The 11,934-nt window shown below is 39.3% G+C and overlaps 1 protein-coding gene across 1 annotated transcript; it reads left to right on the forward strand.

The window, feature by feature from the left end:
* The first annotated feature begins 2,237 nt into the window (after window positions 1–2,237).
* LOC107808084 (glucan endo-1,3-beta-glucosidase 12-like) lies at window positions 2,238–2,783 on the forward strand. The gene is made up of 3 exons (XM_016632566.1): window positions 2,238–2,300; window positions 2,416–2,641; window positions 2,758–2,783. Exons 1-3 carry the CDS (start codon window positions 2,238–2,240, stop codon window positions 2,781–2,783), a joined length of 315 nt encoding a protein of 104 aa, XP_016488052.1.
* The last annotated feature ends 9,151 nt before the right edge of the window (window positions 2,784–11,934 follow it).

The following is an 11,934-nucleotide window of genomic DNA, read 5'->3' on the forward strand; positions in this document are numbered from 1 at the left end:
ATCATACTAGATATCATGTTTAGGCTTTATGTCGATATTTCATTGATATTTTGTACTCATTCATATTCATGCATTTATATCATATCTCAGTCTCAGTTGTTATTTATTTATTGATACATCATATCATTGTTGTCGGGCTAGTTTCATGACATTGTGAGCCCGTGAGTGAGACTGGAGAGATTGATGACTGAGTGAGGCCGAGAGCCTGATTATGAGTGACAGTAATGGGATCGGGCTGCACGCCACAGCATGCTATATTGATTTATGCTTGGATCTAGCTTATGATAGCGCTTGGGCTGTAGGAGCCCCTCCGGAGTCTTCACACCCCAGTGAGCGCGGTTGATATTATTGAGGGGTGGATCTTCCCTGGACATGAATCTTGTCTGAAGCATTTTATACCCGGAGATGGATCTTCTCCACGGGCCGGATTAGCCTTCCTCGGTACTGAGTGATTGATGGTCAGTGATGTATATATTCTGGGATGGATCTTCCCTGGGCCGTATGTGCCATATACAGTACCGAGTGGTTGAGCATGATGAGCGAAAAGTGTGAGATAGTGAGTTTGAGTACTCTGAGAGAGTGAGTACATGATTCATCTCTGAGATACATGGCATTGGCATGCACACATGATATACAGGCATAGAGATGTATTTTTTCCTCATGTTGTATGGTATCACGTCATTCATGATTTTTTTTTACACACATTGATATATGGGCATAAAGAGGTATTTCTCACTTGCTATCTGGAAAGAAAATGAAACATCTTATTTATTGTGGAAAGGATATTTGAAAAAATTACAGTTTTCAAACTTACTCGTATTTTGGCATTTTCGGTAAAAGATTGGGTTTTCACTAAGATACTTGAAAAGCATGACTATTTTCTGGGACGAGCTGAGCATTTTACTTCAGAGATACATCTTTTATTACTTGTATTATGTTGTTATGAACTGTTGTGGGATATTGGTATTCGACCCGACCTTGTGTTAGCTCGTCATTACTTTCAACATAAGGTTAGGTTTGTTACTTATTGAGTACATGGGGTCGGTTGTACTCATACTACACTTCTGCACCTTGCATGCAGATGTTGGTTGCTGACGTTGCTGTGTTCGATGGGAGCTGGATTGAAGATGTACCTACGTCCCGATTGTAGTTGCCTCTTGTTCGTGGTAGCCTTAGATCTATAAAACTCTGTTTATGTACTTTTCAAACAGACTATGTATTTATTTAATTTCCGCTTTGTAAACTCTATTCTTAGAAGCTCATGATTTGTACTACCAGTTCTTGGAAAAATGTATTAGTTTCATATAATTTCTTTTGAATAATTGTCTTATTAATATTATTGGAATTGGATAGATGTTAATTGCCTTACCTAGCGGGTTGGGGTTAGGTGCCATCACGACTAGTTAGATTTGGGGTCGTGACAAGTAGTTAGTATTCAAACCGAATAAACTGAAGTTACCGAACCGAATAAACCGGAACCGAAAGGATAAAAACCGAACCATACCGAATTTAATTAGGTACGGTATTGGTATAGCATTTTAAGAAATCACATACCGAAAAAACCGAACCAAAATATCTAAATACCGTACCGTACCGACCAACGAACACTGCTAAATAAAAGTGTACTTACTTTAAATTTAATTTGACACTACAAACTATACTATTTGATTAGCTATATAGGCAACCCTACTAATATAAATAGAAAAAATGTACATCATATCTCATGATACATAAAAACTAAAAGAAGAGGATGTTGATAATTAAGGGGAAATAGATATACAATTTATAAAATTACCTGTCAATACTCAAATATATTGAGATAAGACTTAAGAGGGAAAGAATATCTTTACTTTAAAATTGGAGAGAGAGACAGATAGAGAGAGAGAGTTTGACTTTTAACATCAAATTGAATGTAGAAAATCATTTTCACCCGATGTAAAATGCATAATCTGTAGTTTCAAAATGATATTATTGATTCCTAGCAAAACAAATGCAAACATATCTAGGCTTTAATTTTCTTCTCTAAGACACAATGATTTTAAACCAACTTAAGCCACATTAAATAAGTTTTTTCATTAAACAATTACAGGGCAAAAAATAATAAATAGAATTACCCATTTGCTATTTCTAGGCAGTGAATTCAAACAGTTGAACATTGAACCATGCTATTTAACTTCTTGGCATAAGCAAAAAAGAAATAAAAAACACTTGGACAAGTTGATATGTACTGGAAATCAATGGCACAGCTAAATGTATTCTTGTGCTTCCTAGTGTTGTTATCTTTCACAAGTTTTTGTCAGGTAAAGTATCATTAATTAGCTAGTTGTGTTATGCGAAAGAGCACATTTCTGATGAATTTCGTCGAAAATATGCGTATTTTTTAGTAGTGATGTAAAATTAATGTTTGTAATGCAGGGAGCTAAGTGGTGGTGTGTGGCAGATGAATGGGCTACTGATGTAACGTTATCAGCCTTTTTGGACAGAGCATGTAACAGAGGCTATTGTATTGACATAAAACCTGGAAAACCTTGTTTCTTGCCTCCTACCATTCGTAGCCATGCTTCCTATGTTCTAAACCTTATGTATACCAGAACTTCTAAATGTCCTCCTCATTTGGGCATTCGTGTACAAAACGATCCCTGTAAGTTTTCTCTTAACTTCATATTGTGTTGCTATCTTTCATCAGCGAGATTCAGAACTTAAATTTAATATTTTTATGATTTTGTATGTTATTTGTCTAATTTGATAATTTTGCAGCTTATGGAAGATGCAAGTATCGATAAATGGAGTTGCTTACCAAGAGAATTCTTTCAATTAGAGGATGCAAAGTGCTTTGTACTAATAGAGTAATTTAAATCATGAAGCGTAGTTGAATATAAATGATTGATTCCTAGCTCGTCTATCAATCATCTTAGCAAAATGTGTAACATATGCTCCTCTTTTTTAGTTTCTCTATGGAATATATTTGAGATAAATTGATCCGAATTTCCTACATAGTACTAATGTTTGATGTGAAGGAATTTGGTTTATGATTACCTATTTTCGCAAAGTTACAAATCGGAGGGAAAAAAGGGAAAAATAGTAAAGGTAAAAATAACATTTTCTTCATTACTTGGCTTCGTCACCGAGAATAAGAAGGTGAAATTAGTGGATGATTCTCGTTATTGTGTCATCAAATCACTTAATTATGATAAATCAATATGATTGATGTAAATATTCAGGGGTAAATGTTACATGTCATTTACGTTTTATTTAGAACAAAATCGTCTTAAAAAAACAAAGGAAAGGAGGGATGAAATCGCAAAGTATATTTTGAATATAGAGTGCTATCTCTGCTAATCTTAATATATTTAAGTTACAAACATTGATATGTGTAAGGAATTATCTATACGATGTAATTTTATTTGGTTAAAATAAATTATCATTTTTTCAGTTTACCTGTTAATACTTAAATAGATACGTGCAATTGCTCTATTTAGTAATATAATTTTGTAAATATCCTTTCAAGCAATTTACTACAACAACAACAACAACAACAACAACAACAATCCAGTAAAATTCCACTAATGGGGTCTGGGGAGGGTAGTGTGTACGCAGACCTTACTCCTACCCCAAAGGAGTAGAGAGGCTGTTTCCGAAAGACCCCCGGCTCAAAAAAAAAAGGACAAAAAGGCAAAAAAAGAGACAATATTAGTATCACAACAACAATCATAGGATAAATAGAAACACCATGAAATCCAGAAGAAGGATGCAAAGCAAAGGGAGACAATATTAGTAAATATTAGTATCACCACAACAATCATAAGAACAATAGGAACACCATAAAATTTAGAAGAAAGATGCAAAGAAAAAGCGATAGCTAGTAAATAGGACATGCAGTGAAAAGTGAAATAGTAAGCCACAATATTGCCACTAACTATCTCGGACAAAAACCCTACATGGCTAGTCCCACAATAGTACGAAGTAGACACGACTCAACTACCTCCTAACCTACAACCCTAATACTCGACCTCCACATCTTCCTATCTAGTATCATGTCCTCGAAAATTTGGAGTCTCGCCATATCTTGCCTGATCACCTCTCCCCAATATTTCTTAGGCCACCATCTACCTCTTCTCGTGCCCTCCACAACCAGCTACTCACACCTCCGTACCGGAGCATCTAGGCTTCTCCTCTGAATATGTCCGAACCATCTAAGCCTCGCTTCCCGCATTTTGTCATCAATGGGAGCCACATGCACCTTTTCCCGAATATCATCATCCCTGATCTTATCTATCCTAGTGTGCCCACACATCCACCGCAACATTCTCATTTATGCTACTTTTATTTTCTGGATATGTGAGTTCTTAACGGGCCAACACTCAGCCCATACATCATGGCCGGTCTAACCACCGCTTTATAAAATTTACCTTTGAGTATCGGTGGCACTCTCTTGTCACACAGGACTCCAGATGCTAACCTCTACTTCATCTATCCTACCCCAATACGGTGTGTGACATCCTCGTCGATCTCCCCTCCCCCTGGATAACCGAACCAAGGTACTTGAAGCTGCCTCTTCTCGGGATGACCTGCGAATCAAGCCTCACATCCACGCCCACTTCCCTGGCTCAGCGCTGAAATTACACTCCAGGTACTCCGTCTTCGTCCTGCTTAGCTTGAAACCCTTAGACTCAAGAGCCTGTCTCCAAACCTCCAGCCTCTCGTTAACATCGGCTCTCGACTCATCAATCAGAACTATATCATCGGCGAATAGCATGCACCATAGCACATCCCCTTGAATATGGTATGTTAACGCGTCCATCACCAGGGCGAATAAGAACGGACTGAGCGCAGAACCTTGGTGTAACCCCATTACAACCGGAAAAAGCTCAGAGTCGTCTCCTACTGTCCTAACCCGAGTCTTAGCCCCATCATACATGTCCTTAATCGCCATAATGTAAGGAACCGACACACCTTTTGCCTCCAGGTATCTCCAGAGAATTTCTCTAGGAACCTTGTCATACGTTTTCTCTAGGTCAATAAACACCATGTGCAGATCCTTCTTCCTCTCTCTGTATAGTTCCACCAACCTTCTAACAAGGTGTATAGCTTCTGTAGTTGAACGACCCGGCATGAACCCGAACTGGTTGTCGGATACAGACACTGTCATCCTCACCCTCGCTTCAACCACCCTCTCCCATACTTTCATGGTATGACTCAGTAATTTGATACCCCTATAATTGTTACAACTCTGGATATCACCTTTATTCTTATACAATGGAACCACCGTACTCCACCTCCACTCATCCGGCATCCTCTTCCCCTTAAAAATAATATTAAACAACCTAGTCAACCACTCCAAACCTGCTCCCCCCCACATATTTCCAAAATTCCATCGGAATCTCGTTTGGCCCGGTCTCTCTTCCCCTACACATCTTACGCATAGCTCCCACGACCTCCTCAACCTCGATATGCCTGCAGTACCCAAAGTCACGGTGACTCTCGGAATGCTCCAATTCGCCTAGAACAATACCCCGATCCCCTTCTTCATTCAAAAGTCTATGAAAGTAAGTCTATCATCTCCTCTTAATATGGGCATCTTCCATCAATACTCTACCATCTTCGTCCTTGATGCATCTCACTTGGTCCAAATCCCAATCCTTCCTCTCTCTCAACTTGGCCAGCCGGAATAACTTCTTCTCCCCACCATTTCCCCCAATTCCTCGTACATACGACCATAAGCCGCAGTCTTAGCCTCTGTGACTGCCAACTTAGCCTCCTTCCTAGTTGCCTTATACCTCTCCATGCACACTCGCCTCTCCTCCTCACCTATGCTCCCAACTAACTTCATGTACGCCGCCTTCTTTGCTTCCACTTTACCTTGGACTACTTTATTCCACCACCAGTCTCATTCGTGCCCACCAGAGACGCCCATCGAGACCCCTAGCACCTCTCTTGCAGCCTCCCTAATACAGTCTGATGTCGCTGACCACATAGTGCTCGCGTAACCATTGCTCCTCCAAGCTCCCATAGCCGAAAATCGCCCCTCCAATGCTTGGGCTTTATCCTTAGTTAAGGCTCCCTACCTGATTCTCGGTCTTCCTCGAGTAGACCTTTTCCTCCTCTTTAACCTAATACTAACGTCCACCACCAAGAGCATATGCTTCGTCGCGAGTATCTCACCCGGAATCACCTTGCAATCCTTGCACAACCCTCTGTCACACCTCCTGAGGAGGAGATAGTCAATCTGGGTCTTCGCCACTGCATTTTGGAAAGTAACCAAATGCCCCTCCCTCTTCCGAAAGCTAGAGTTCGCAATCACCAACCCAAAAGCCTTAGCGAAGTCCAACAACGATGTACCTCCTCTGTTCCTCTCCCCAAAATCGAAGCCTCCATGCACCTCGCCATAACCACCTGCGGTCGACCCAATATGCCCATTGAAATACCCTCATATGAATAGTTTCTCAGCAGGCGAAACCTGGCGCACAATCTCATCTAACCCTTCCCAGAAGCGTCGTTTAACCTCCTCATCTAGGCCCACATGCGGCGCATAGGCGCTAATGATATTTAGGGTGCACTCTCCAACCATCAACTTAATAGTCATCAATCTATCATTCACTCGTCTAACCTCAACCACAGACTCTCTAAGTTCCTTATCCACCAAGATGCCCACTCTATTCTTACCTTTCTGAACTCCTGAGTACCAAAGTTTATACCCATCCACGTCCCTCGCCCTCGACCCTACCCACCTTGTCTCCTGGACACACGCTATATTGACCCTCCACTTCTGGAGGATCTTCACCAACTCTATAGATTTACCCGTCAATGTACCTACGTTACATGACCCAATTCTCAACCTACAGACACTCTTGTTCCTTTTACCTCCCTTGCCTCCCGCCCCACCCCCTAAACCCTGCCTTACCTCCTGCCCCACCCCCCGTTCCCCCCGAGGACATGACCTCACTCGACCATCCCAGACCACAGCCACTATACCTACAGCAGAGAAAGGGGAATCACTATCACACAAGGCAACAGACTAAACCAGAAGAATACAAGTTGCAAAAACAGGCATACTAATACGTTAAATAAAGTAGTACGAGGTAAGATGCCAGCAATTTACCTCATACCACAAAGGGAAACTGGAAAACGGGAGGTACCAACTCCCGCAAGTAGAAAAAAATAACAATAAAAATACTGATACCACGAGTACCAGATATAGAATGAAAGAACCTGGAGCAAGTTTTCCTGAAGCGTATCGGATCTGCTCAAGAGCACTAGCAAGTCCTGCTGTATCCCGCCGGAAAGTTGTTTGAAAGTTGCCGGAATTTACGAAACTTGCCAGAAATCTGAACACACCGGGAAATAGTCCGTCCTTACCGGGCAGGAGCTGCACCTGAAACTTGTTAAGATCGAACAAAGCAAAAGCGGCGCCACCTCGAATAAATCTGAAGTTTGATTATTTGACAGTTTGAAAATACTAAGCGACGGAACCACGAACAAGCTCTCCACCAGAAGCCTTTGCCGGAAACCTCACCGAACTCGGCTTTCAAGCAATTTACAAAAGTATAAAATCACTTCAATTTTTTTTAATGAATTAGTGTGAATTGCTAATACACATTCACCTTTAACACGAAAAAGTACTAATATGTTATGAAAATAATTATATTGTGGATGTCCATTTATTACTCTGTTATAGATAATCTTCCTGAAAAAGATTATTCATTTAGTACTCTGTTGAAGTTTATCTACAAGCAGCTGATACAGGCAGGTTGCAAGCAGCTCAATGAAATGATTTGCAGCAGTTTCTTATTAAACAAGCAGGTTGCAAGTAGCTCATGCAGACAGCTTACAAGCAGCTAAAGAAAAGCCTTGCAGCTGCTTCCTGAAAAGCCTCGCAGCTGCTTCCTTTCTTCTATAAATAGAGGAGTTTTCAATTCATTATGTACATAAGTTTAAAGTTTGAATAATATATCAGTTTCTCTCTATACTTGTCTTTACTTTACTATCTTTATTTTATAACACGTTATCAGCACGAGACTCTGCCATCTCGAGAAAATACTTTGAAAGTATCAGAGGTACGAACTTTCTTTTTCTAAATAATATCAAATCTTTCTAAACTTGAGTTGGTAGCCTTGGATATATCGGGCAAAAGCTACATGTCTTGGGTGCTTGATGCCGAAATTCATCTTGATGCGATGGGTCTGGCAGACACTATCAAAGATAAAAATCAGGCATCAAACCAAGACCGTGCCAAAGCAATGATATTCTTACGCCATCACCTTGATAAGGGCCTGAAAATGGAATATCTTACTGTTAAAGATCCATTCATACTGTGGAATAATTTGAAAGATAGATATGACCACCTGAAGATGGTCGTTCTTCCACAGGCATGTTATGATTGGACTCACCTAAGGCTACAAGATTTTAAATCTATCAGTGAGTATAATTCTGCTATGTTCGGAATTATTTCCCAATTGAAGCTATGTGGTGATACGATTACTGATCATGATATGTTGGAGAAAACTTTCACCACTTTTCATGCCTCGAATATGCTCCTACAGCAGCAATATCGAGAGATGGGATTCAAAAAGAGTTCTGAACTTATCTCACATCTTCTTGTAGCCGAGCAACATAATGGGCTATTAATGAAAAACCATGAAAGCCGACCTACTGGTTCTTGTCCATTCCCTGAAGTGAATGAGACGAACTTCCACCAAGCTAAACGTGGAAGAGGACGTGGCCCCAGTCGTGGTCATGGCCGTGGTCGGGGAGGAAACTCTAATCGTGGTAATAATAATGCACCAAAGAACCCTCCTCACCACCAGCAGTGGAAAAGGAAGGAACAAAAGCATGAAGCGGTGCAAGCAGCAAAGCCAGAAAATGCATGCTATAGATGTGGAGGAAAAGGGCACTGGTCACGTACATGTCGTACGCCAAAGCACCTGGTTGAGCTGTATCAAGACTCCCTGAAGAAGACAGAGAAAAATGCTGAAGCAAATTTTATTTCTAAAGATAATTTAGACTTCATGCATTTGGATGTAGCTGATTATTTTGCACTCCCGGAAGGAGAAACAAGTCATGTGATCGGTAGTGAATCTGTAGAAATGTAAATATTTTATTTTTTATTGTTTGTAGTAGATAGTATGGCTATGTAATTGTTGTACATAAATAAAAGTTATGCTTTGAAAATGATTTTTACTATCATATTTATTTTGTTTATGTCATTTTGAAGAATATGGATAATCCTCAAATTGTGTTTGGATCAAAGACCAATCATGAAGATATTTGTGTAATTGATAGTGGAACAACTCATGCCATATTCAAAGATCGAAAATACTTTTCTTATTTGCATAAGGAAAAAGCAAATGTTTCAATAATTTCTGGTAATATAAGTTTGATTGAAGGCTCCGGAAGAGCTACTGTATTTCTGTCTAAGGGAACAAAATTTATTATCGACAATGCATTGTTCTCCTCCAAGTCCCGAAGAAACTTGTTGAATTTTATAGATATCCGCCGAAATGGGTATCATGTTGAGACAATAGATGAAATGAACGTGGAATATCTTTGTATTACAAAGAATATTTCTGGCCAGAAATGCATTGTAGAAAAGTTACCAACTTTATCTTCTGGCTTATACTATTCAAAGATTAGTACAGTTGAAGCACACTCAATCGTAAACCAGAAGTTTACTGATTCAAATATTTTTGTGCTTTGGTATGGCCGTTTGGGCCATCCTGGATCAATAATGATGAGATGAATTACTGAAAATTCAAGTGAGCATCCATTAAAGAACCTGAAGATTCTTACAAATGATGAATTTTCTTGTGATGCTTGTTATCAAGGCAAAATGATCACTAGACCATCACCAATGAAGGTTGGCATTGAGTCCCCTGCCTTTTTAGAACGTATACATGGGGATATATGTGGACCTATTCACCCACCAAGTGGGCTGTTTAGATATTTTATGGTCCTAATAGATGCATCTTCAAGATGGTCTCATGTGTGCCTACTATCATCTCGCAACCTGGCATTTGCAAAGCTATTAGCCCAAATAATTCGATTAAGGGCACAATTCCCAGATTATCCTATAAAGGCTATTCGCCTTGATAATGCTGGAGAATTCTCATCTCAAGCTTTTGATGATTATTGTCTATCCGTTGGGATAAAAGTTGAACATCCTGTAGCTTATGTTCATACTCAAAATGGCCTTGCAGAGTCATTTATTAAACGCCTGCAATTAATAGCAAGACCGCTACTTATGAAAATACAATTGCCCGCTACTGTTTGGGGCCATGCTATCTTGTATGCAGCATCACTTATCCGTCTCAGACCGACACATTATAATAAATATTCTCCGTCATAATTGGTTTTTAGTCATGAACCAAATATTGCCCATCTACGAATTTTTGGATGTGCTGTATATGTGCCAGTAGCACCACCACAGCGCAGTAAGATGGTCCCCCAAAGAAGGTTAGGAATATATATTGGGTTTGAATCACCTTCTATTATTCGCTATCTTGAACCATTGACGGGAGATTTATTTACTGCTCGATTTGCAGATTGTCGATTTGATGAAACAAATTTCCCACAATTAGGGGGAGAGAAAAAGAAAATCAAAAGAGAAATTGTGTGAAAAGTTTCATCATTATCTCACTTTGATCCACGTACCCCTATATGTAATCAGGAGGTCCAAAAGATCATCCATTTACAGAACATAGCAAATCAAATGCCAGACGCATTTACTGATTTGAAAAGGATAACTAAGTCGCATATCCCTGCAGAGAATGTGCCTATCCGAATTGATGTCCAAGCAGGACCATCTACTAGCATGAAAGCTAGTGAACCTAAAGCACGCCTGAAGCGTGGTAGACCTTTGGGTTCTAAGGATCGAAATCCTAGAAAAAGAAAATCGATAAATGATCAAAATGATATTATGAAGCGATCTCCTGAAGAGACCCAAGATCTAATTAGTTTTGAGATTCCTGAAGAAATCAATGAACCAAGACTCAAGTGAGTGAGGAACTTTTAATAAGTTCTACTGGTGATGGGATTAATTTAAATTGATTTGAAATAGTGGTGGATAATATTTTTGCATATAATATTGCATTTAACATTATGCAAGATAGTGAGAATCTTAAACCCCGATCTGTCGAATAATGTCGACAAAGAATTGATTGGCCAAAATGGCAAGAGTCAATTCAATCGGAATTGAGGTCACTTGCTAAAAGAGAGGTCTTTGGACCAGTAGTCCAAACACCTGCTGGTATAAAGTCAGTTGGTCATAAATAGATTTTTGTGCGAAAAAAAAATGATAAAAATGAAGTTGAAAGATATAAGGCTCGCCTTGTTGTACAAGGATTCTCACAACGACCTGGAGTCGATTATGAAGAAACATATTCACCAGTTATGGATGTCATAACATTTCGATATCTCATCAGTTTAGCCTTACGTGAAAAGCTTAAAATACATCTAATGGATGTGGTTACAGCTTATCTGTACGGGTCACTTGATAATAAAATTTACATGAAAATCCCTGAAGGATTTAAAATTCCTGAAGCATATTCAAAATCTCGGGAAATATACTCAATCAGATTACAAAGATCTTTGTACGGTTTAAAGCAATCTGGGCGCATGTGGTATAATTGTTTCAGTGAATATTTGCTGAAAGAGGGTTACATAAATGATGTTATTTGTCCATATATTTTTATAAAGAAAATGACTTCAGAATTTGTTATACTTGATGTTTATGTTGATGACATAAATCTTGTTGGAACTTCAGAAGAGCTCCAAAAGGCAATTGAATATCTTAAGAAAGAATTTGAGATGAAAGATCTTAGAAAGACAAAACTTTGCCTTGGTCTGCAAATTGAATATTTAGCAGACGGGATCTTTATCCATCAATCTGCCTATACAGAAAGAGTCTTAAAACGCTTTTACATGGACAAAGTGCACCCA

Source organism: Nicotiana tabacum, chromosome 23, assembly GCF_000715075.1.
Source record: "Nicotiana tabacum cultivar K326 chromosome 23, ASM71507v2, whole genome shotgun sequence".
NCBI lineage: Eukaryota > Viridiplantae > Streptophyta > Magnoliopsida > Solanales > Solanaceae > Nicotiana > Nicotiana tabacum.

Excerpts from the sequence above, each read along its gene's own strand:
- LOC107808084 (XM_016632566.1), top strand. The coding sequence starts at position 2,238 with ATGGCACAGCTAAATGTATTCTTGTGCTTCCTAGTGTTGTTATCTTTC. Across the intron at positions 2,301-2,415 it reads CTTTCACAAGTTTTTGTCAG|GGAGCTAAGTGGTGGTGTGT; the intron begins GTAAAGTATCAT and ends TTTGTAATGCAG. Across the intron at positions 2,642-2,757 it reads TCGTGTACAAAACGATCCCT|CTTATGGAAGATGCAAGTAT; the intron begins GTAAGTTTTCTC and ends ATAATTTTGCAG.